Source organism: Geotrypetes seraphini, chromosome 2 (genome assembly GCF_902459505.1).
Source record: "Geotrypetes seraphini chromosome 2, aGeoSer1.1, whole genome shotgun sequence".
NCBI classification, from domain to species: domain Eukaryota; kingdom Metazoa; phylum Chordata; class Amphibia; order Gymnophiona; family Dermophiidae; genus Geotrypetes; species Geotrypetes seraphini.
Window position 1 is genome coordinate 184753076 of NC_047085.1, and position 23578 is coordinate 184776653.

Here is a 23578-nt window from a genome sequence, read left to right on the forward strand (position 1 = left end):
CTTTTTTTATTATTATTATTTTTATTGATTTCAACATATAACACAAGAATCCTCTTGCTACAGAAAATCAGAGAAATAAGTAATCAAGAACTGAAATAATATACATATTGCATAATACATGAAGAATAATAAAACATAAAGCAATAAGTAAAAAGAATTTTTAAATTATGCAATATCATCCTGTAATTATATATACTCTTCCTTAGACCACTAAAGCCACTCTCAAGAAGACAAGATAATAATAAAGATATTTATGGGTGGCATACATTCAGGTGAAATTTTTAATGTCTCCACTAATTCAATATTCTTAAATTCAGTCTTCTACTAAAATTTTCCAAATTTTCAATTTTTTGTTGAAGAAAAGTTCTATCTTGAACCATGGTAGAAAAAATAGATTTTAATGAGGAAATTTCTTTTCCACTAATTCAAATTTTCTGTGCATTTCTAATTGAATATTTTGTACAGAAGAAGATAAATCATCCAATTTAATTGCTACCTTCAAATGATTTTGTTGCCGCTGCTTCGAGTCTCTGAAGACTCTTCCAAATAGTTCCTAAAATCACTACCATAGAGTCCATTGTCTCTTCGGCTCCAAAGAATGCAGTCTCGGCGTCCTGTCCAGCGCTATGGCCCCCTCCGTATGGAGATGCCGAGCTCATCAACCGCTCGACTCTTTCACGCTAAGCACTGTCCTGCGCCAGATTCGGCAGTGAATGAGCTGCTGGGGGGGAGAGAAATGTCTCAAAGCCCAGGGCTCCGGCGGCTCCTTCCGACAGAGTATCAGCGGGCACATTTCCCCCTCCTTCAATTGCCGGTGAGCTTGGCAGAAACTGGTCCATCAACCGTTGTCCGGATGTGGAGGAGTCCCCCCGAAGAACGCCCTTGCGTTTGGTATGGGGCATTGAGTCCAAGAGAAGGAAAACCTTTTAACAAGTAAAAACGGCAAGGTAAGACGGAGCTCCGGTTCTGAGTGCAGTCACGCCGCCGCCTTCTTGTCTTCTCAATATCTTATTAATTCATAATGGTAACCATAAAATTTACAAAAATTACAAAGCACACTATACGCAGAGAAAATGTAAATTATCATTTATATTTGGGGGGTTTCAAAGATGTCAAGGCAGATGACTTTAAAATATGCAATAGAAGATGATAAACACTTTCAATGTAGATAAACTGTAGTGTTCTAAGGTAAAGTGTAAGGACAGCATAGGCTACACACCAATTAAAAATGAAGGAAAAAGCCTCAGAATAAGCCCTCCCACCTCCACCAAAGTGGTTTACAAAGGTGGTCAAGCGATAACCTCACTGGCAAAAAACTTCAAAATGTATTGAAAACTTGAGCCTTAAGCTGTGCTTCACTCATAAATAACTGATAGAAGAAAATATTCAACTTATCTTCTGCTGATCGGTTATAGTTTATCTACATTGAAAGTGTTTATCATCTTATACATTTTGTTTTCATGATATCTGAGTCATATTTGGCTTTAAAATATGCAATGCCACCTTAGTAACTATAGAAAAAATAGACAAATATAGTGCAAAATATAGACAGCAGATATAAATTCTCAAAACTGACACATTTTGATCACTAAATTGAAAATAAAATCATTTTTCCTAACTTTGCTGTCTGGTGATTTCATGAGTTTCTGGTTGTGTTTCCTTCTGACTGTGCATCCTTTCTTTCTTCACTCAGAACCAACAATTTTCCCTTTCTATTCCCTCCCTCCTTCCTTCCTATGTTCTTAGTGCCCTCAATGCCTCCTTCCCATGTCCTTAGTGCCCTCAATGCCTCCTTCCCATGTCCTTAGTGCCCCTTCCTATGCCCTTAGTGCCCCCAGTGCCTCCTTCCCATGTCCTTAGTGCCCCTTCCTATATCCTTAGTGCCCTAAGTGCCTCCTTCCTTCCTATATCCTTAGTGCCCTCAGTGTTTCCTTTCTATGTCCTTAGTACCCTCAGTGTCTCCTTCCCATGTCCTTAGTGCCCCTTCCTATATCCTTAGTGCCCTAAGTGCCTCCTTCCTTTCTATATCCTTAGTGCCCTCAGTGTTTCCGTTCTATGTCCTTAGTACCCTCAGTGTCTCCTTCCCATGTCCTTAGTGCCCCTTCCTATATCCTTAGTGTCCTAAGTGCCTCCTTCCTTCCTATATCCTTAGTGCCCTCAGTGTTTCCTTTCTATGTCCTTAGAACCCTCAGTGTCTCCTTCCTATGTCCTTAGTGCCCCTAGTGCCTCTTTCCCATGTCCTTAGTGCCCCTTCCTATATCCTTAGTGCCCTCACTCAGTGCCTCCTTCCTTCCTATATCCTTAGTGCCCTCAGTATCTCCTTCCCATGTCCTTAGTGCCCCTTCCTATATCCTTAGTGCCCTCAGTACCTCCTTCCTTCCTATATCCTTAGTGCCCTCAGTATCTCCTTCCCATGTCCTTAGTGCCCCTTCCTATATCCTTAGTGCCCTCAGTACCTCCTTCCTTCCTATATCCTTAGTGCCCTCAGTATCTCCTTCCCATGTCCTTAGTGCCCCTTCCTATATCCTTAGTGCCCTCAGTACCTCCTTCCTTCCTATATCCTTAGTGCCCTCAGTATCTCCTTCCCATGTCCTTAGTGCCCCTTCCTATATCCTTAGTGCCCTCAGTACCTCCTTCCTTCCTATATCCTTAGTGCCCTCAGTATCTCCTTCCCATGTCCTTAGTGCCCCTTCCTATATCCTTAGTGCCCTCAGTACCTCCTTCCTTCCTATATCCTTAGTGCCCTCAGTATCTCCTTCCTATGTCCTTAGTGCCCCCAGTGCCTTCTTCCTATGTCCTTAGTACCCCTTCCTATATCCTTAGTGCCCTCAGTATCTCCTTCCTATGTCCTTAGTGCCAACAGTGCCTCCTTCGCTGCCTGGCTGGCCCGGAATGTCCTCTCCGACGTCAGAATTGACGTTGGGAAGAAGGCTTCTAGGTGGCAATTAGCAGTAGTGGCGGGTTTGAATCGGCGCTGGAGGGAGGTAAGGAGAGCAGCAGCGGTGGCAACAGACCAGGGGGGGGTTGAATCGGGCTTTGGAGGGGGGCGCTTTTTTTTTTTTTTGCGCGGCAGGGAGGGACAGGATGCGATCGCCTGTCCCTTTGTCCTCGCACACAGCTTTGGGACGCTGTCCCTGAAAATGGGACATTTTGGCGTCCCAAAGCTGTGTGTGGGAACAACGGGACAGGGGTTCTAAAAACGGAATGGTCCCATTTAAAACGGGACGTATGGTCACCTTAAGTATAACACACTTATCTGGATTGATTTAGCAGAATTCAAGGACAAAAAATAGCAGGTAAGAACAAACTTCAACATGCATCTGTTTTGCCCCATAACATAAATTGTAAATTTAGGGCCAGTGGTTCAAAAATTTGACATCAGACATTCAATATAATGTGAGTTAAATGCATTAGAATGCTTACAAATTTAATAGTGAGGATCACGTTAATATCAAATTAAAGAAAATTCATGCTCGATTCAATTATTCTGCCACATTTTTTGTGCCCAATTATTCTGCCCATTTTAATAAGCATCTTCTTCTTTTGTGGGAGACAAGGCTGACATGCATAAACATCAGGGGAGGTTTTTGGTGGGTAGGATGATTTTTTATTGAGTAAAAAGGAAATGTACCAGAGTGTGACTTCAAACTTTTTATCGTCATGTACGTATTATTCCCCCTCCCCCTTGGAATATTATCTTTAATGCAGAAAGGCATAAATTGCTCAGCCCTCTCCATTCCTCACAGCAATCTATTGGATTTAATGAACCAAAGATTTTACATTTTGTTTTTAATTTGATTTAGCATTTTTATGAGGCAGCCAGTGTGGTAAATCACATTAAAAATGTTTATAGTCGCATTAACTTTCTTGCTTATGTACCGCGCTTACAGTTAATAAATGCCTCGGATTTCCATAAAATATTCAGGGCAGGCCATTATTACAAAGATTTTCTCATTCCAAAGACTAAACTTCAATCAGTTTTAGATCTGAAATGCATTAAATGACTGTGTATAATGTTATAATTTGTGTTGCAATATTTTTTTATGATTGGGGCTGCTTAAAACAGTATGCAACAGGCATTGATTGTTATGCTTAATTATTTAAAATATATTGATTTTCTTCCAGTTATTTGCATTTGTAGCTCATTTACTCTTTTTAATATATTTGGGCAAAGAAAGGACATTTGCCTATTTGGCATTATTCCCATTTAATACATTGTCACAAAAGTTAAATAAGCTTTCACTGTTTCTTTTCTAGAGAAATAATGATCTTTTTTTTTTAAATTCTCTTTCTTAAATATAATCCTCATATAAAAATTGGACTGCCCCAAGTCAAGTATTCTGGAAATTAAGGGGGGGGGGGGTAAGTCATCAAAAGGCGCTAAGCACGTTAGCACATTCTAACTGCTAAGGGAGACCATAGGAATATATTGGGCATCTTTAGCAGTTAGCATGTGCTAAAGAGCTTAGCGTCATTTGTCGAATCTCCCCTAAGGCACAGTAATATGCAGCTAACAGCTCATCTATTTCTTGTCTTGTACATGAAAAGGACAACATGAGATATTTAGGGTGTGTCAATTTATAGGGTATTAATAGAAGACAAGGCAGGGTGAGGTTTCTACCACGGAACTGAGCGCTAAATGCGCTGATGTTTCTCTGACACTCATAGAATTCCTATGAGCGTCGGAGCAGCATCAGAGCATTTAGACCAGGATTCTGTATAGGATGTCCGGGATGGGCGTCCTATACAGATTCGGGCCTACACCCGCTCAAACTAAACCCGATTCTGTAACCGACATCCATGTTACAGACGCCGGTTACAGAACCAGGTTACTTTAGACGCGCCTGCTACACGTATCGCGGCAAGGGATCTCCAACCCACAGGAGGTGCCGGTGCCCGTAGATCGTGCTGCTTGCCGGACTGGGCCTTGAGCATCTGCGCATGCTCAAGGCCTTCTCTCTGAGAGTCACGATTTACGAAAATGCTTTGCTCGTCTTGGAAAACACTTGCAAATTGCGTTACTCGCAAACCGAGGTTTGACTGTATTTATAATTGGCACCGGGATTCTCCCTCCTCCACACGGTGATGCAAGGGAAGGAGCTTAAGGCTCTGATTGGCTCAGATGCCCAAGGCCCCTCCTGGGATACAGAGGAAGGAGCCTAAGACTTAATTGGCTCAGGGCCTTAGGCCCTACCCCGTGCATCACATGATGCACTGGGGAGGGGAATGCACGCCATTTTGGACTGGCAGGCCTCAGAGCAGGAGGGACTGAGCATCTCTCCTGCTCTTAACTTCTCACAAAGGTATGGGGGGGGGGGAAGGAGGTTCGAGGGAGCATCAGGTAGCAGGAGGGAGTGGGCATCCCCCTGCCTTTTTTTTTTTTGGGGGGGGGGGAAAGGGAAGGGGTAATTTGGGAGGGGGACACATAGCACAGGGGGGCCTTCATTGGCAGGAAGGAGTGGGCATGTGATAAGTATACTGACAGCATAGGTACACTTCCTCCATCTTCCATACTTGCTGTAGCAAAAAAGGCTTCAGCTGCAGCTGGAAGGGTTTGGTTTTTTTAAAAAAAAAACTTTTTTACTCTTGCTGCTGCTTACCTCTGGAGCTCTGGCGATCACAGCCTATACTCTACTAGGTTTGCGCACAAGAGCTGCGCCTAATGCTCAGCTCAGCTCATGTGTACAGGCACCAGGCACAGTTCCTTCATTTTTCACCAGGATACTCGATACAAAAAGTTGCATATTCTCGTATAATTTGTATGCTGTTTGTGTTGAGCATCACCTGGCAAATGAAAGTTGCTCCCAACCTGGTGTTTTCTACCAGGTTGCCAGAGTTCTGTGCATCCAGCCCTAAGTGACTTGGCGAGGGTCTGTGGGGCTGCAGTGGGAGCTAAACCGAATTTCCCTGCTTCTCTGTCCACTATAGTAATCATTAGGCTACCCCTCCACTCAATTATTTTAAATTTTGAATGGGAATGCTCCTGTTTATCTAAAATTTATACTGCTGCTCAGATCATTGTTTGTGCCAGGCTAGCTAACGATTTGTATGCAGTGTACAAAATTTGTGCTAAGCTATTACAAGTGAAATTTTAGTGCCTAATTGATGATAAATAATTAGAAACCTTATGGTATTGATTTTTACATGAAAATGACTCTGAAAAGCAAAGATCAATATAATTAATTTTGATATAATTCACTTCCCAACCTGCTCTTGAAACTGATTACTGTATTGATGTCAAGAAAAGGCCAGGATTGCTGTGGATACAGACGGTTTTAGAAAGTCATTCTTTCAACCTTTCCGAGATCTCTAGTTGACTAGAAGTCCATTATCAGGTAGCTAAGAGTACAAAGCTGAATGTTGTAATTACTCCAAATCCTAATTATTGGGATACTAATGGCATTTTTTCTATAGTAAAGTGTTGTTTTATCTCCATTTTGTCAGTTTTAATACACAATTTGTCCCCTTATCATACTGCTAAACTAGTCCAGACAGGTTATATATATCCCCCAATCAACAGATGGAGGCAGAGACTCGCTAAAGTTAGAAGGGAAAGGATTCCGTACAAACGTAAGGAAGTTCTTCACTCAGAGAGTGGTAGAAACCTGGAACGATCTTCCGGAGGCTTATAGAGGAAAGCACCCTTCAGGGATTCAGGACAAGGTTGGATAAGTTCCTACTGGAATAGAACATACGCAAGTAAGGCTAGAATCAAATAGGGCACTAGTCTTTGACCTAAGGGCCGCCGCGTGAGTGGACTGCTGGGCACGATGGACCACTGGTCTGACCCAGCAGCAGCAAATCTTATGTTCTTATATTCTGACTAGTGTTTAAGCCCGTTACATTAACGGGTGCTAGAATATATGCCTGTCTGTCTTTCTTTATTTATGTCTCTCTCCCTGCTCCTGTCTCTATCTTCCTTTCTTTCTGTCTCTCTCCCTCCTGCTATTTTTCTCTCTCTCTCCCTGGCACTCTTTGTCTGTCTGTCTTTCTTTCTGTCTGTCTCTCTGGTCCCCTGTCTGTCTTTATTTCTGTCTGTCTCTCTCCCTGGCCTCCTTTGTCTGTATTTCTTTCTGTCTCTCTCCTCCCCCCCCCCCCCACTTTCCTTTGCAGAAGCAGCAGCGGTATTTCCCTTCCCCTCCAGGTCCCCTTGCTGCCACAAATGCAGGACTCTACTTTTTGGCGATCGTGGTGGCTGATCCTCCTCTAAAGAGCAGCCTGCGATGGTGGCCGGCTTTAGCGAACCTCGCAGGCTGCTCTCCAACTCGGTAACACGTTCTCTCTGACGCGATCCCGTGCATCAGAGGGAACGTGCTACCGAGGTTGGAGAGCGGCCTGCGAGTTTCGCTAAAGCCGGCCACCATCGCAGGCTGCTCTGAAGAGGAGGATCGGCGGCAGCAGCAGCGAGTGAGGGTGAGAGGTGTGTTCCCTGCCGAGGACGCGGGCAGGGAGAGAGCTTGCCTGGCTTCCATGGTGAGTGAGGGCGGGAGGAGGGGAGTGGCTAGAATGTTCCCTGCCGCCGGGTTGGCGGCCACTGATCAGATATCACAGCGGCAGGGAACACGAAATCCTAAGTGCGTATGTGCGCTTAGGCTTTTATTATATAGGATGACCTCATCAGTATAATAGGTAGTGCAACCAAGATTATTCCCAATATGTCTTTGCCTCCAGAAGATGGTACAGGTTGGCCATGTTTGGGTGCCTGATTCAGGTTTGCAAGCAGGGGCTAATTCTTTGTCCACTTCAGAGGACATGTGGAAATAAATAACACAGAAGATGGTGGTTCTCTCCTGGAGTCTGGCGTTGGCGGTGAAGGAAAAGGACACAGATAAGAGGGACTTACCCATTGAACAGAGTTCACGGTGGGGAGGGGGAGCATAGGGGGAGACAAGTGAGGAAAGATACTGAGGGGCTACAGAGTGAATGCACTTGTAAATCAGCTGGCCTCAACTCCCTTCTGACGTCACTTTCTGGTGATATCTGTGTTGGTTGTCTGCATTGAATCTTAATCTTAAGGGAATATGTTGAAGGTGTGGTGCAGGCGGCACTAGGGAGGGCTTATGATGGATGCATTTCTGCAATAAACAAATATTTTAGAAAACGTCCAGGGCACAGTTTGGACTTTTGGTGCTAGACCTGTTTTAACAACAAATAAGTGGCCTAAAGGTGTCCAAACTGACCAGATTACCACTGGAGGTGTGAGGCAAGACCTCCCCATACTCCCTCAGTGGTTACTGACCCCCCCTCCCACCCTCTAAAGATGTGAATGAAACAGTACATACCTGCCTTTATGATAACTTCTGATGTTATGGTCAGTCCTAGTAGAGCAGCAAGCAGGTTCCTGGAATAGCCTAGTGGGAGGTGCAGTGAACTATAGAGATGTGGACCCATATTCCACTCTTAACTACTACTACACTTATTGTGAATTATGTGAGCCTTCCAAAACCCACTCTACCTGCACTTCTTAGGGCTATTAATGTGGTGTACAATTGGGTCCAGTAGGTTTTGGGTGAGGGCTTTCCAGACACTATAAAGGGGTTATGGTGAGATGTGTACTTGGCTTTTTTATATGAAGTTCACTGCACTGCCCCGCCCCCTGAGCTGCCCCAATGCTTTGCTGGGATGTCTGTGTGGCCAGTCTACTAAAAATGCTGACCCTTCCTAAATCCCAATGGCTTGTTTTATGCATTTTTCTTTTTTTTTAAATGGTTCAAAAAGATAGACACACTGACAAGCACATCTAAGAAATGGCCATTTTTGAAACAAAAAGATAGTTTTTCTGTTTCTGAAATGGTCATGTATGCTACTGGATTTTTGTGCGTGTTGTGCAAAATGTCCAAACTCAGATGTGGACATCATATTGAAAATGCCCCTCCATATAAGCTACTTTGTACTCCAATTAGGCCCACTTTTATCAAGCCTTGTAAGGGGTTTTTTTTTTAAAAAAAATCACCGGCCACTGCAGTAAAAGCTCCCCTTCCCCTTCCCCCTCCCCTTCCTTTTATTTATCATTGTAATTAAAACTTCCCTATTCCCCAAAACCTCTCATTTGCAATCGGTCCTAATTTGTAACAGTTTTAGGTTTACCCTCTTTTTATTTTACCTCCACCTAAATCAAAAATTATATTAGACCTTTCTAATTTTTAATATTGTAAACCGCCCAGATACATGTGATGGTCGGTATATCAAGCCATGAATAAACTTGAAACTTGAAAACCATAGAATTCCTATGGGAATTGGAGCTTTTATCACGGTGGCTGGTGATAAAAAAAAACACCCTAACTCAGCAGAAGAGAAATGAATAACTTAAAACAAGAGTTTCTCAACATGTGATACGTGTACTCTTTAAGAGTACGCAAACTGCTTGTTAGGGGTACGCGGCACTGCTCAGGTCTCTCGCCCCCTTCCTCCTTAATGGCCGCTGTGCCACAGGGGATCCCATGCCCTCCTTCCTGCCCATCTCCCTCCGCCGAAGCTGACGACAATGATGACGCCGGGGATCCCATGCCTTCCTTCCTGCATTCCCCCCGAAGCTGACCCAGAAGGCTTCCCTCTGATGTTAGAGCTGACCGGAGGGAAGCCTTCTTGGTCAGTGGGGATCCCAGTTATCTCCTTCAGAGCCATCCAGCTCGACTTCTCCTTTAGCCTTCAGCCGCACAGGGATGCGGGCAGAGCTGACATCAGAGAGAAGGCTTGTGGGTCAGCCACATGCAGCGTGTAAGAGCCACTGCCCGTGTCCTTGTACGGCTGAAGGCCGGAAGGAGCAGCCCAGCTGGATGGCCCTAAAGAGAGCGAGTGCAGCCCTGGAGTGAGCAAGTAAGGGAGAGACGGGACATGATACTGGGACAAAGGGAGAAAAGAGGGGTAAGGAGTGCATTGGGACATGGGAGGGGCATGAATCTGGGACAAAGGCAGGGAGGGGAATAAACTCAGAACACAGAAGGAAGGGAGGGGGCATGAACTTGGGACATAAAGGAGGGAGGAATGGGGCACTAACTTGGGAAATAAGAGGGGAGAGGGAATAGAAAGGGAGAATTGTTGGACATGAGTGTGTAAGTGAGAGGAAAAGAGATGGTGCACATGGGGAAAGGAAGAAAGAGGAAAATTGGGCATAGAGAGAAAGGAGTGCGGTAGAGATGCATGGAGAATAGAAGGATGAGAGGGAGAAATGTTGGATATGGTGGTAGAGAGGTACTAGAGGGACAGATTGAAGGGGATACAAGGGGGAGGAATGTTGGACATAGTGATGGAGGGAGAGATGTGGCATGGTGCTGGAGATGGGTGATAGAGGTAGAAATGGGCATGGGACTGGTGGGCAGTGGTGAAAAATGCTGCACATGATCCGGGGGATGAGAGAGGGAGAAACGTTGGATGTGGCAGTAGAGAGGGTGGGAGAGATGCACCCGGGAGCACTCGCTCTCTCTTTCTCCACTCCCTTTGCAGCATGGGAGGGAATGAGAGAAAGACAGATGGACAGTTAGAAAGAGAGAGAAACATGTTGCCAATAGGGATGGAAGAGAGAGGATGAAAAGTTGGACTCATGGAGGGGCAGAGAGAGATGTTGGTTGGGAAGGGAATGAGGTCTGGCGGAGAGGAAGCGTGCAGGAGGCAGAAATAAATAAATATTAGATGCACAGATTTGCAGCCAGAGATTCGTGAAATTACCAGACAACAAAGGTGTGAAAAATGATTTTCTTTTCTATTTAGTGATCGAAATGTGAGATTTGAGAATTTATATCTGCTTGCTATATTTTGCACTATATTTGTCTATTTTTCTATAGTTGTTACTGAGGTGACATTGCATATTTTAAAGTCATCTGCATTGACTTCTTTGAAAACCCCCCAATATAAATGATAATTAACATTTTCTCTTTGCTTTGTTTTTTTTTTATTTTGTGGTTACCATTATGTATTAAGATTATATTGTATGTATATGAAAAATTAATGGAAGAAATTGCATTACAATTAGTACTATTATTATGGGGGTGGGGTCGGGGCGGGTCTGGGGCAGAGCTTGGGTGGGGGTACTCGGCTGATATTTGTTAGACTTAGGGGGTACTTGGCTTGAAGAAGCTGAGAAACTCTGACTTAAAATACACTACATCACAGGTAAGGAATTATTTGTAATCCCTGTGTGTATCTTTGTTGTGTGTTCTGTTGGGGGGGGGGGGCAACTAGTGTCAGGGGAGCAGTTAGTGTGGTGTATGTATAGTTTCAGGGAGGTATTATTTGAGAGTGAGTACAATTTGCAGAGTAGTGAGGCAGTTATGGGGAGGGATTGATTTTTATGAGTGGGGCAGTTGTAGAGGAGTAGCTTTTTGGGGGAAGGGACAGTTTGCTGAGTGGTAGTGCAGTTGCAGGATGGGTACTATTTGAAGTCGTTGGGGCAATTGTAGGGTGCTAGTGTTTTGGAATGAAGACATTTGTGTGGGGAGGTTGGGTTTCTGGGATAGAGTAGTTTAGGGATAGGGGCCCAGATTCAATAAAGTCAGCGATCATTGCTAAACCAGTTTTGACTGCTTTAGCGATTATCACATTTGCCGTCCCAGTGCACAAAATGGCTCACCATGTGGTTTTTTCCCCCCCCTTAATTGCCCATTTTCTAATCCCGCCATGCAAATTAGCTAAAACCCCATGCAAACTAGCCAAGTGATTGATGCACTAACATCGCTAGGCTATGCAAAAATTAACCCCAAAACAGGGGTTTTAGCAATCCAAAAAAAGGCGACCGGTTGCTTACCTTTCAATGATAATTCAGTCCTTTTTTTTTCATGGGCACAGATGCTGTGTGTGTAAATGTTTTTCTGCTATTTAACCACTAGGGGTCACAATTGGACTTTTGTTTGTTCTTTGTTGTATTCTCTTTGTAGATGAGAGTGTTTTCAAGGCTGTTAAAAAGAGATCTGAGACATGGGGAGCAACAGAAGTCCAAGAGGATGAAGAAACTCAAGTGGAAGTGCCAGTTGATCAGGTAATTAATTTGTCATAGCCACTTTAAACAATAAAGTGAAAAAAACTTATTTTGAAGAACTGGAAAAATTAGGATTGGTTAAATTATACTTTCTGGTGGGAATCTCTATTTCACACTTTTAAAATGGAACGTATGTTTAAGACATCCTTGTAAGTGCATTGTCCGTTATCATTCCATTAAATATGTATTCTTTGAGCCCCAACATTTGACTAATTTTCTGGCTATGTCCCCTCTGGACAAGGAGAAAATTCAAACTTGAGCTCTAAAAGAAAATAGTAACTCCCTACCTGATCTATAAGCACATAAGAAGTTGCCTCCGCTGGGTCAAACCAGAGGTCCATCGCACCCAGCAGTCCGCATCCGCGGCTGCCCATCAGGTCCATAACCTGTAAGGTGGTCCTTGTCCAAGCCCTTTAATCCCTCTTATTTTTCTATCTATACTCTTTCTATAACCTATCTCTACCTCTATCTGTAGCCCTCAATCCCCCTATCCTTCAGGAATTCATCCAATCCTACTTTGAAACCCCGTAGTGTACTCTGTCCTATCACAGCCTCCGGAAGCGCATTCCAGGTGTCCACCACCCTCTGAGTGAAAAAGAACTTCCTAGCATTTGTTCTAAACCTGTCCCCTTTCAGTTTCTCCGAGTGCCCCCTTGTACTTGTGGTTCCCAATAGCCTGAAGAATCTGCCCCTTTCTACCTTCTCTATGCCTTTCATGATCTTGAAGGTCTCTATCATGTCTCCTCTGAGTCTCCGCTTTTCTAGGGAGAAGAGCCCCAGCCTTTCCAACCTGTCTGCGTATGAAAGGTTTTCCATAACTTTTATCATCTTCGTCACTCTTCTCTGGACCCTCTCAAGTATCGCTATGTCCTTCTTGAGGTATGATGACCAATACTGGACACAGTACTCCAGATGCGGGCGCACCATCGCACGATACAGCAGCATGATGACTTCCTTCGTCCTGGTTGTAATAACCTTTTTAATAATACCCAACATTCTGTTTGCTTTCTTTGAGGCTGCTGCACATTATGCCGTTGATTTCAAGGTTGTATCCCACCAGCACACCCAAGTCTTTTTCAAGGTTACTTTCCCCTAGTACTAATCCCCCCATTTTGTAACTGAACATCGGGTTCTTTTTCCCTATATGCATGACTTTGCATTTCTCTATATTAAAGCACATTTGCCATTTGTTTGCCCACTCTTCCAGTTTATTTAGGACCCTTTGTAGGTCCATTCTTCCGTAGTTCTAACCCTGCTGCAGAGTTTGGTGTCATCCTCAAATTTTATAACTTCATACTTCGTCCCCGTTTCTAGGTCGTTTATAAATACATTGAACAGCAGGGGTCCGAGCACCGACCCCTCCAGTCCGAGTAGTGGCCCTTCACCCCAACCCTTTGCTTCCTGCCTGCCAATCCATCTGGGTACGTCCCCTTTCACCCCGTGGTTCCACAGCTTCCTAAGTAGCCGCTCATGGGTTACCTTGTCAAAGGCTTTTTGGAAGTCGAGGTAAATGATGTCTATGGGTTCCCCTTTGTCCATCTGGCTGTTTATCTCTTCAAAGAAGTGCAGTAAGTTCGTTTGGCACGATCTTCCCTTGCAGAAGCCATGCTGGCTCATTTTCAGTTGTACATTTTTTTCTATGTGTTCACAGATGCTGTCCTTTATCAGTGCTTCCATCATCTTGCCCGGAACTGAAGTCAAGCTTACCGGCCTGTAGTTCCCCGGGTCACCCTAGGCATACTATTACTCTTTGTTGGTTGTTTTTCTTGTTTTTCTCGCAATTTAATTCTTGGATCCAAAGAGGACTTGAGCTAATTTCACCATAATAGTTTTTCTTGTAAACTACTTAATTTGTTAAGTATAGATTTATATGATTGTAATATGTTTGGTTAAATTTGCTTTCTGTACAAGTTTTACTTGATATTATATTGAAATCAATAAAAATACTTAAATATAAAATGGAATGTATGATGGCCATACAACAGGGACATTATAGGAAATTTATGGATGTTTGGGAACCATTGACAAAATTCTGTAAGGAATGATAATTGATCTTATTTTTGGCCTTTTTAATATACACATCCAGGGGGGGCGGGGGAGAGGGAAATTGCACTATTATTTCAAATTGGGAAAGGTTATTGAAAGATTCTATGGCTTTGTGTTTTCTTGTTAATTATTGGGTGGGTGGGAGGGTTAAAATGATTGCTCATGTATGTCTGTAAGATGAATGTGCTTTTCTTGGTATTATTATATGTATATATATTTGTGTTTTGCACTGTTGCTGTTTGGAAAATCAATATAGATTTAAAATAAAGTGATAAAATCATATATAACAAGAAATATGCAGTTTTACCACTGGGATTTTTTTTCAACAACTTCATTTTTTTTGTACGACATTGAACAGGCTTTAGGTATGGCTCTCATTGGGAATGAGTATAACCTTAAGTAGAAGTAAATAGCAAAAGAGGAGCTCTTAGTTTGACAAAGCTCTCAGGAATCCATCTTAGTTCCACATGGTAGAATTTTTCTGTGCACTAAATGAACTTTCTTATACAATCCCACTTTATTTCAGGACCAATGGGTTATTTCCGTCTACCCGCCAAGACTTTGTAGGAAGCCTCAAATTTCAAAGAATTAAACCCCTTCCCCTCATACTTCATCACTGTCACTGGTTCTGTAAACATCAGTCTTTCTTCCTACAAGTCAGGCTGTAGGAGCTTGTTTTTTCTGCTTGTGTTTTATTTTGTATAATTTCAGTCTTTCAGTTGCAGTTTTCACCCTTGTGCTACAGAGGTTCCCTGCAGGGACAGCTCCAACTGCGAGAGATCGCAGACCTTTGGGAAAAGTCTGTTTCTGAAGGGTTCCCTGCTTGTCAGTAAGCCCTCTGGACAGCCTGCACATCAGATCGGGGCTCAGGGATCTTTCCCCTGGGAGCTAGCTCACCCCAGGTTCGTCCACTAGTGAGTCGAGTGAAGGTATGCCCGGGATTGGAGCCAGACTGCATTCCTCCGGCAGGCATGCTATGTGGTGTGTTTGAGGATGGCGTAGGTGACCGGCTGTAGAAGTCAGGCCGATGGAGCAGTCAGAAGATTCAAAGTTCAGCTTTGCAGCAAATTGAGACAGAGGATCTCCCTGTGAGCTGTTTTAGCTCCATCTGCAGCTCATATTTCTGTGAGTACCAGCTAACAGCTTGAATCAGAGATTTTTTTTGGGGGGGGGTCTTTAAAAAGGGGTTTTCTTGTACAATCCATCTAGAGGCTGAACTAGAGGGTTCTTGTATGTCTGATAGCTTCCACTGCAGGGCAACTAAAAGATGATCCATCCCCTTTGGGCTACCTGTCCAGGAGCTTTCTGTCTTGCTCAGTTTGTTCCTGCAGCTTCGCTGTATGGTTGAAATCATTTAATTCTGCTCGTGATTTGTTTTCAATTCCTAGTCCTTTTTTTACTTTTTTCGCGGGTTTGGCCACATGCTGCAGATCAACTCTGTGAATGATCCTTCGACAGGAGATCGCAAACAATTTAAATTTTGTCTGCTTCTGGAGGGTGCTCTGTAAGCCTGAGGAAGTTGTCCTGGTTGTTGGAGTGAATTATTTGGCAGATACACTCTATGATATTTTGAAAGTTTTTGCTAAGCTGGGAGCTTATTCAGTTTCTGCTAGGAGAATATTCTGGATTCGCCAGTGGTTGGGTGATTCTTCATCCAAGGCTACTCTGAGCAAATTGCTGTTCAAAGGTTTGCTCTTATTGGCCAGGGTTTGGATGACTTTATGGCAAGTGTGCAGGACTGTAAACCTAAGGCGCTACCTGGCCCTCGATCTCGTCCGACCAGGGGGATGGGACAGCCAAATTTTTGTCCCTTCTGGAGAACCTTGCAGTACACCGGATCCCCTGCAGCGGAACAGTGTTTTGGAGCGTCCTATAGACCTCGCTTTGGAGGTGCAACGCGCCAACAGCCTTCCAACTCTCGACCTATCCCTTCCAAGAGAAAATTATGAAGCCAGTGCTCTGGCGAGGCCTCCCCAAATTGGGGGGCCTTCCTTCCAGGATGGCTAAAGATAACCTCAGACCAGTGGGTCATAGAGGTGCTCAGGGAAGGTCTTTGACTGCATTTCTTCCAGCCGCCGGTGGACTTCTTCATGTCCTCTCCTGAGGGCAATCCGGAAAGGGCCCGCAAGGTGCGCCGATTACTAGATCTGGTGGCCATAGAGCCTGTCCCACAGGACATCTTGGGCTCCGGGAGATACTCGATTTACTTCATCGTGCCAAAGAAGGACTCTGTCAATTGTAGACCAATTCTGGACCTCAAAGCAGTGAATGCATTCTTGTGAGTTCCACGTTTCCAGATGGAAATGGTGCGTTCTGTCATAGTAGCGGTGGCACCCGGGGAGTTTTTGGCTTCCTTGGATCTCATGAAAGTGTATCTCCAAATCCCGATTTTCCAAGATCATCGGAGGTTTCTCAGGTTTCATGTTCTCGGGAGGCATTTCCAGTTTGCGACGCTCCCTCTCGGTTTGACATCGGCGCCCAGAGATTTTACCAAGAACATGGTTTTGGTGTTTGCCCATTTGCGATCTCTGGGTGTTCTAGTACATCTGTACCTCGATGACTGGCTGATCAGTGCTCCCTTGTGGGCACAGGGCCGCTTGACAGTTTGCCAAGTGGTGTCTTTGCTGGAATATCTCGGATGGGTGATCAATCTGAAGAAGAGTTCCCTCGAGCAGACCCAGAACTTGGAGTACCTGGGAATCCGGCTCCATACGGGTTTGAACCAGGTGTTTCTTCCAGAATCCAGACAACTGAAACTCAGGAGTGCGATTCGGGACATGTTAGTGGTCCTAGCACTGATGGCCTGGCAATACCTGCAGGTGTTGGGTCTCATGGTGGCGACCATAGATGTGATTCTGTGGACAAGAGCTCGCCTGCATCTTCTTCAGTTTTTACTTCTGACGCACTGGAATTCCCAGAGAGATGCGCTGGGGATGCAGCTGCCTTGGTTGGCAGCGATGCGCAGCAGTATGATGTGATGGTTGAACCCAGTCACTCTGACCAAAGGAACCCAGTCACTCTGACCAAAGGGCTCACTCTCCGGATATTGGATTGGGTGACCCTGACTACGAATGCGTGTCTCTCCGGTTGGGGAGCGGTTTGAATGTTCATCATGGTTCAGGGCCGCTGGATGCCGAGGGAGAGCAGATGGTCGATCGATCGACTGGAGCTACGGGCGATCCGGTTGGCTCTGCTAAGATTCCAAGAGAGTCTCCACCGGAAGGCTGTCCTTGTCTTCTCGGACAATGCAATGGCTGTTGCTATGTCAACCGTCAAGGGGGCACGAGGAGTCCCATGCTGGGATTGGAGGCTCGGATGCTCTCTGCTTGGGCGAAGTGTCATCTCTTGGCTTTATTTGCTGCTCATGTGGCCGGCATAGACAACATTCAGGCAGACTTTCTCAGTCAGACTCTGGACCGGGGAGAATGGTCCCTGTCAGCGCTGGCATTCAAGGCGATAGTGCGCCGCTGGGGTCATCCCACCTTCAATCTGTTGGCCGCTGATGAGACGTCGGCAGCGAAGGACTTGATGTTCTGGTTCAACCTTGGTCCCCAGGGGGCCTTCTGTATGTTTTTTCCCCATGGCCCATGATAGGATGAGTTCTACACCGGGTGTACTCTCACAGGGGTCTGGTAATCCTTGTGGCTCCGGGCTAGCCTAGAAGACCTTGGTTGAGGTTGAGCTTGAGCTTGGAGAGAGGTCTGCGTCTTCCTTGCAATTGGAGGTTGCCCACGCAGGGCCTGATTGCACTTCAAGATCCAGACTGCTTTGGGCTTATGGTCCAGCACTTGAGCGGGCAGCCTTGATGGCCAGGGGTTTTTCCTCTGCGGTTATCACCACACTGCTGCTGAGCAAGCGGAAATTGTCAGTATCGGCCTACGCGAAAGCCTGGAGGTGTTTTCAGGCTTGGTGTGCAGGGATTCAGTCTGGCGGTCTTTTCTCCACATGTTCAGATTGTGGGACTCTTCTGTTTAGGTCACTCTTCATTCAAGGGTTCTCTGGCTTCTCGCCGGGATGTTGTCCAGTTCTTGGGGGCCGGGAGGCTGAGGCCTCCTTGGAGCCTGCCTTGCCCATCCTGGAATTTGAATTTTGTCCTACAACTCCCTGGCTCATCTGCTCTTTGAACCCCTTGATGGGATCTCACCATTTAGACCGTATTCCTGGTGGCAGTCACATCGGCGCGGCGAGTGTCAGAGCTTCAGGCTTTGTCATGCAGAGGTCCTTCTTTTAGCATCATGGAGTCTGCGGTGATTTTGAGGACTGTGCCTTCTTTTCTTTCGAAAGCGGTTTCCACGTCAATCTGGAAGTTCATTTGCCAGCCTTTGTTATTTCGGGTTCCAAGTCACAGGACTGTGTTTTGCGGTCTCTGGTTGTACGGTGTCTCATTTTGAGATACCTAGAGGCCACTAACGATTTCCATTTGTCGGACCATCTATTTGTCCTGGCGGGCCCCTTGCGTCGGGGTCGGCCTGCTTCCAAGGCTACCATTTTGCGTTGGATACGTGCGGCCATTTCTGTGGCCTATGTGGCGGCAGGGAAGAAGTCTCCCCTTGGGGCGAAGGCTCACTCTACCAGAGGAATGGCTTCCTCGTGAGCTGAATCTCATGCGGTCTCGACTGAGGAGATTCGTCGAACGGCCATGTGGGCTTCCCTTCATACCTTTTCCAGGTTTTACTGGCTTGATGTGGCGGCTTAGGATGATATGGCCTTTGGCGCTTCTGTTCTTGCAGCGGGCTCATCGAGCCCCCCTGAAATTTGGTACTGCTTTGATACGTCCCTATAGTTCAGTCTCCAGAGGGATTGTATAAGAATGAAAGATTAGGTTTCTTATCTCTGCTAATATTCCTTCTTGTAAATCTCCTCTGGAGACTGAACTCCCGCCCATCTGTTTTGTCCGATTCGTAAGTCGCCTTTTCAGTAACTAGTAAGCTGGATTTCTGTCTTTAACTGGCCTCACTAAGAATTACATGTGTATTCCCCTTTGTAAGGTTTAAAGGTTGGTGGGGTTTCCAGGGGGTGGCCCTTCTGATCTTCAGCCTGTGTCTACGTTCCAGGAATACCTGGGCTTTGCAGTTTATAATGTTTACATTATGTGTTTGATTCCAGTTGGCCTTTTTTGGCTGTAGTTTTTAGTATAATAATTTCTTGAGCAGAATTGACTGGTAGCGGGAGTTCCTGCGCCCTCTCTTTCTTTTCATCTGTTTCCTGTTGTCATAGATCTACATGGCTTTTCTACTAACTGAGCAAGACAGGAAGCTCCGGGCAGGTAGCCCAAAGGGGAGGGATCATCTTTTAGTTGCCCTGCAGCTGAAGCTATCAGACATACTAGAACCTTCTCGTTCAGCCTCCAGAGGAGATTTACAAGAAGGAAGATTAGCAGAGGTAAGAAACCTATTCTTTCATTTAGGTGGTTTCCCTTCATGCCTTACTCCACCCCTAAAATCCTAAAATTGCTTTTTTTTGAGGATTCTCTGTGATTTTCCTGGCTATTTTTAGTCAAAATAGGCCTTCAGTAGCCATTTTGGATTTTTCCAGATTTGATTTTAAAATTATTTTTTATACTTGCCAGCTTCATTTTTGAAAGAAAACCACATAGAAACATAGAATATGATGGCAGAAAAGAGCTGTAGCCCATCAAGTCTGCCCATGCTAATGACCCACCCCCAGACTTCACCCCGCTAGAGATCCCACAAACATATCCCATTTCTTTTTAAAATCGAGCACGCTGCTGGCGTTAATTACCTGCAATGGAAGTTCATTCCAATGACCGACCACCCTTTCGGTGAAGAAATACTTCCTGGTGTCACCATGAAATTGCCCGCCTTTGATTTTCAGCGGATGACCTCTTGTGGTCGAAGGTCCTTTAAGAAAGAAGATATCGTCTTCCACCTCGATGCGGCCCTTGATATATTTAAAAGTCTCAATCATGTCCCCCCTCTCTCTACGTTCCTCGAGCGAGTATAGCTGTAGTTTATTCAGTCTTTCCTCATATGGGAGATTCTTGAGTCCCGAGACCATCCTGGTAGTCATTCGCTGAACCGACTCGATTCTCCGCACATCTTTTTGATAATGTGGTCTCCAGAATTGAACACAATATTCAAGATGAGGTCTCACCATGGGATCTGTACAGGGGCATTATGACTTTGGGCCTCCGGCTGACGAGACCTCTACGGATGCATCCCACCATTTGTCTAGCCTTGGATGCAGCTTTCTCCACCTGCTTGGCAGTTTTCATGTCTTCACTAATGATTACTCCCAAATCACGTAGATGACATCCCCAGGGCAGGATGTCATGGATACATGCTTCATTTGCAGTGGATGGCTGTCAGATGTGCAGCTGTATTCCACATGTGCTACAGCCCTGGGGAGTGCACAAGCGATGCTAAGGTGAAACGCAAGTGTATCTCGGAGGACAAACCTGGTAAATTTTCCAAACAGTCCCCACCTGGAGCGCAGGGGTCGATAGGTTTTTCCCAGATGTTGTTGATTTTTTTTTTTTATTATGCCCGATAAAGCATAAAAAAACAACAGTCTCTGCCTGTCTCCCTTCCACCGGGTGATTCTGTCTGCCAATGCGAATCTCAAAGGCTAGGGAGTGGTGTGTATGACCATTCCTGTTCAGGATCAATGGGTGCCCTCAGAGCGCAAGTAGTTGCTCATTTACCTGGAGCTTCGGGCATTCGGCTGGCTCTTATCCACTTCGAGGGTCTTCTTTGTCATCAAGCTGTCCATGTTTTTTCAGACAATGCCACGGTAGTGGCTTATGTCAATTGGCAGTGGCTTCTGTCAATCTGCAGGGGGCATGAGGAATCCCTCCCTGAACATGCAGGCTCAGCTTCTCTTCTGGTGAGCGGAGAGATACCTTGTGGTACTGTCAGCACTACACATGGCATGAGTAGACAATGTTTAAGCTGATTTTCTCAGTTGTCCGATGCTGGACCCCGGAGAGTGGTCACTGTCTCAAAGAGCATTCGATTGCGTAGTAGATCAGTGGAGGTGCCCCAATTTCAACCTAATGGCAACTGCGGCCATCAAGAAAGCTGATCAATTCTTCAGTTGTCATCAAGAGGCTGGCAGCGAAGGCTTGGACACTCTGGTTCAGCCCTGGCCTTGAGAAAGTTTCATCTATGTCTTCCCTCCGTGGCCCATGCTAGGCCATCTGTTGAGGCGGATAGTGGCCCACTTGGGTCCAGTGATTCTGGTATGCCAACTTTGTTCAGCTCCAGCAGGATCGGGGGCTCCAGCTACCTTGTCATTCTCGCCTTCTCACACAGAGTCTGATTGCAATGTAGGATCCAGACCGCTTTGGTCTCATGGCATGGTTCTTAAATGCGCGACCTTGATTAACCGGGACTGTTCTTCGGTGGTGGCTGACACGTTAATTCACAGGAAACAGAAGTCCACAGGGGCAGCCTATGTTAAGGCTTGGAGTTGTTGCTTTGCCTGATGCACCCTGAGTCAGGTGAACCCGTCTATTCCATCGATTCCTTGTGACCTGGAGTTTCTGCTTTAAGGTCTGATGAAGGGCCTAGCGATAGCTTTGCTCCAGTGCAGATTGCTTGTCTTTTGGATGTGGGCCCTCCCTCTTTGTGGGGCTCATTGACAGCTCAGCCAGATGTGGCTTGTTTCCTGTGGGGCACTCTTAGGCCTCTGTTGTGTCTACTGTGCCCCACTTGGAATCATACTCTGGTTCTCAGCTCTTTGGCTCTTCCGCCTTATAAGCCTTTGGGAACGGGCGTTCTTTATGGATCTTATAATCAAGTTCATCTTCTTGGTGGCTATTACCTCAGCCCGAGGAGTTTCGGAACTTCAGATTCTCCCCTGCTGGGAATCCTGTAGGCATATTGCGGATTCTGGTGTGATGCTGCATACTGTTCTTTTCTTTCTTCCGAAAGCATTTCCTCTTTTCACGTGGAAGTCACCACTGAGTTCCTCCTCTATGATCACTTGTCTGTCCTAGCAGGTCCTGTCCGCAAGGGTAGGCCTACTTTTAAGACCACCATTTCGAGGTGGATCTGTAGGGCCGCTTCCATGGAGGCTAGAATGAGCCCCCCCCCCCCTCCCCTGTGGTGTGGGCTTGTTCTGCCAGAAGTGTTTTCTTTGCATTCACCAAGTTTACGGTATCAATTTGGCAACCAGGCAGGATGCTGCTTTTGGTGCCTCTGTCAGCATGGGTTCAGCCGAGGGAGATCTTGCCTCACAAATTTGCTTGACTTCTTTGAAGGTGTGAATAAACATGTGGATAAAGGTGAGCCGGTTGATATAGTGTATCTAGATTTTCAGAAAGCTTTTGATAAAGTTCCTCACGAGAGACTCCTGAGAAAATTAAAGATTCATGGGATAGGTGGCAAAGGTCAGTTGTGGATTAAGAATTGGTTATCGGATAGAAAACAGAAGGTAGGGTTAAACTGGCATATTTCTCAATTGAGGAGAGTAAACAGTGGAGTGCCACAGGGGTCTGTACTGGGACTGGTGCTACATACCTTATTTATAAATGATCTGGAAATTGGAATGACGAGTGAGGTGATTAAATTTTCAGATGACACTAAACTGTTCAAAGTTGTTAAAATGCATGCGGATTGTGAAAAATTGCAGGCGGACCATAAAAAATTGGAAGTCTGGGCGTCCAACTGGCAGATGGAATTTAATGTGGACAAATGCAAAGTGATGCACATTGGGAAGAATAACCTGAAGCACAGTTACCGGATGCTAGGGTCCACCTTGGGGTTAGCACCCAAGAAAATGATCTGGGTGTCATTGTAGATAATATGATGACACCCAATGTACGGCAGCAGCTAAGAAAACAAACAGGATGCTGGGAATTATTAAAAAAGAGATGGTTAACAAAACTAAGAATGTCATAATGCCCCTGTATCACTTCATGGTGCGACCTCATTTGGAGTATTGCATTCAATTCTGGTCTCCTTATCTCAAGAAAGATATAGTGGCTCTAGAAAAGGTTCAAAGAAGAGCGACCAAGATGGTAAAGGGGATAGAACTCCTCTCATATGAGGAAAGATTAAAACGGTTAGGGCTCTTCAGCTTGGAAAAGAGACGGCTGAGGGGAGATATGATTGAAGTCTACGAAATCCTGAGTGCAGTAGAACGGGTACAAGTGGATTGATTTTTCACTCCATCAAAAATTACAAAGACTAGGGGTCACTCGATGAAGTTACAAGGAAATACTCTTAAAACCAATAGAAAATTTTTTTTCACTCAGAGAATAGTTAAGCTCTGGAACGCATTGCCAGAGGGTGTGGTAAGAGCGGATAGCGTAGCTGGTTTTAAGAAAGGTTTGGACAATTTCCTGGAGGAAAAGTCCATAGTTATTGAGAAAGCCATGAGGGAAGCCACTGCTTGCCCTGTATTGGTAGCATGGAATATTGCTACACCTTGGGTTTTGACCAGGTATTAGTGATCTGGATTGGCCACCGTGAGAACGGGCTACTGAGCTTGATGGACCATTGGTCTTGCCCAGTAAGGATATTCTTATGTTTTGGCAGTGGGCTCATCAGTCTCACCCTGATTCTCCAGGACTGCTTTGTTATATCCAACTGGACC

General features: G+C 45.3%; 1 protein-coding gene across 3 annotated transcripts in view; it reads left to right on the plus strand.

The window, feature by feature from the left end:
- The window catches only part of DCDC2 (doublecortin domain containing 2), a 252645-nt gene that overhangs the window by 202454 nt on the left and 26613 nt on the right, over window positions 1-23578 (plus strand). For all 3 annotated transcript variants that reach the window (XM_033934506.1, XM_033934503.1, XM_033934504.1), the window contains one exon: window positions 11871-11971. In XM_033934506.1, coding sequence (XP_033790397.1) covers window positions 11871-11971 — 101 coding nt within the window. The remainder of the gene's footprint in view (window positions 1-11870; window positions 11972-23578) is intronic.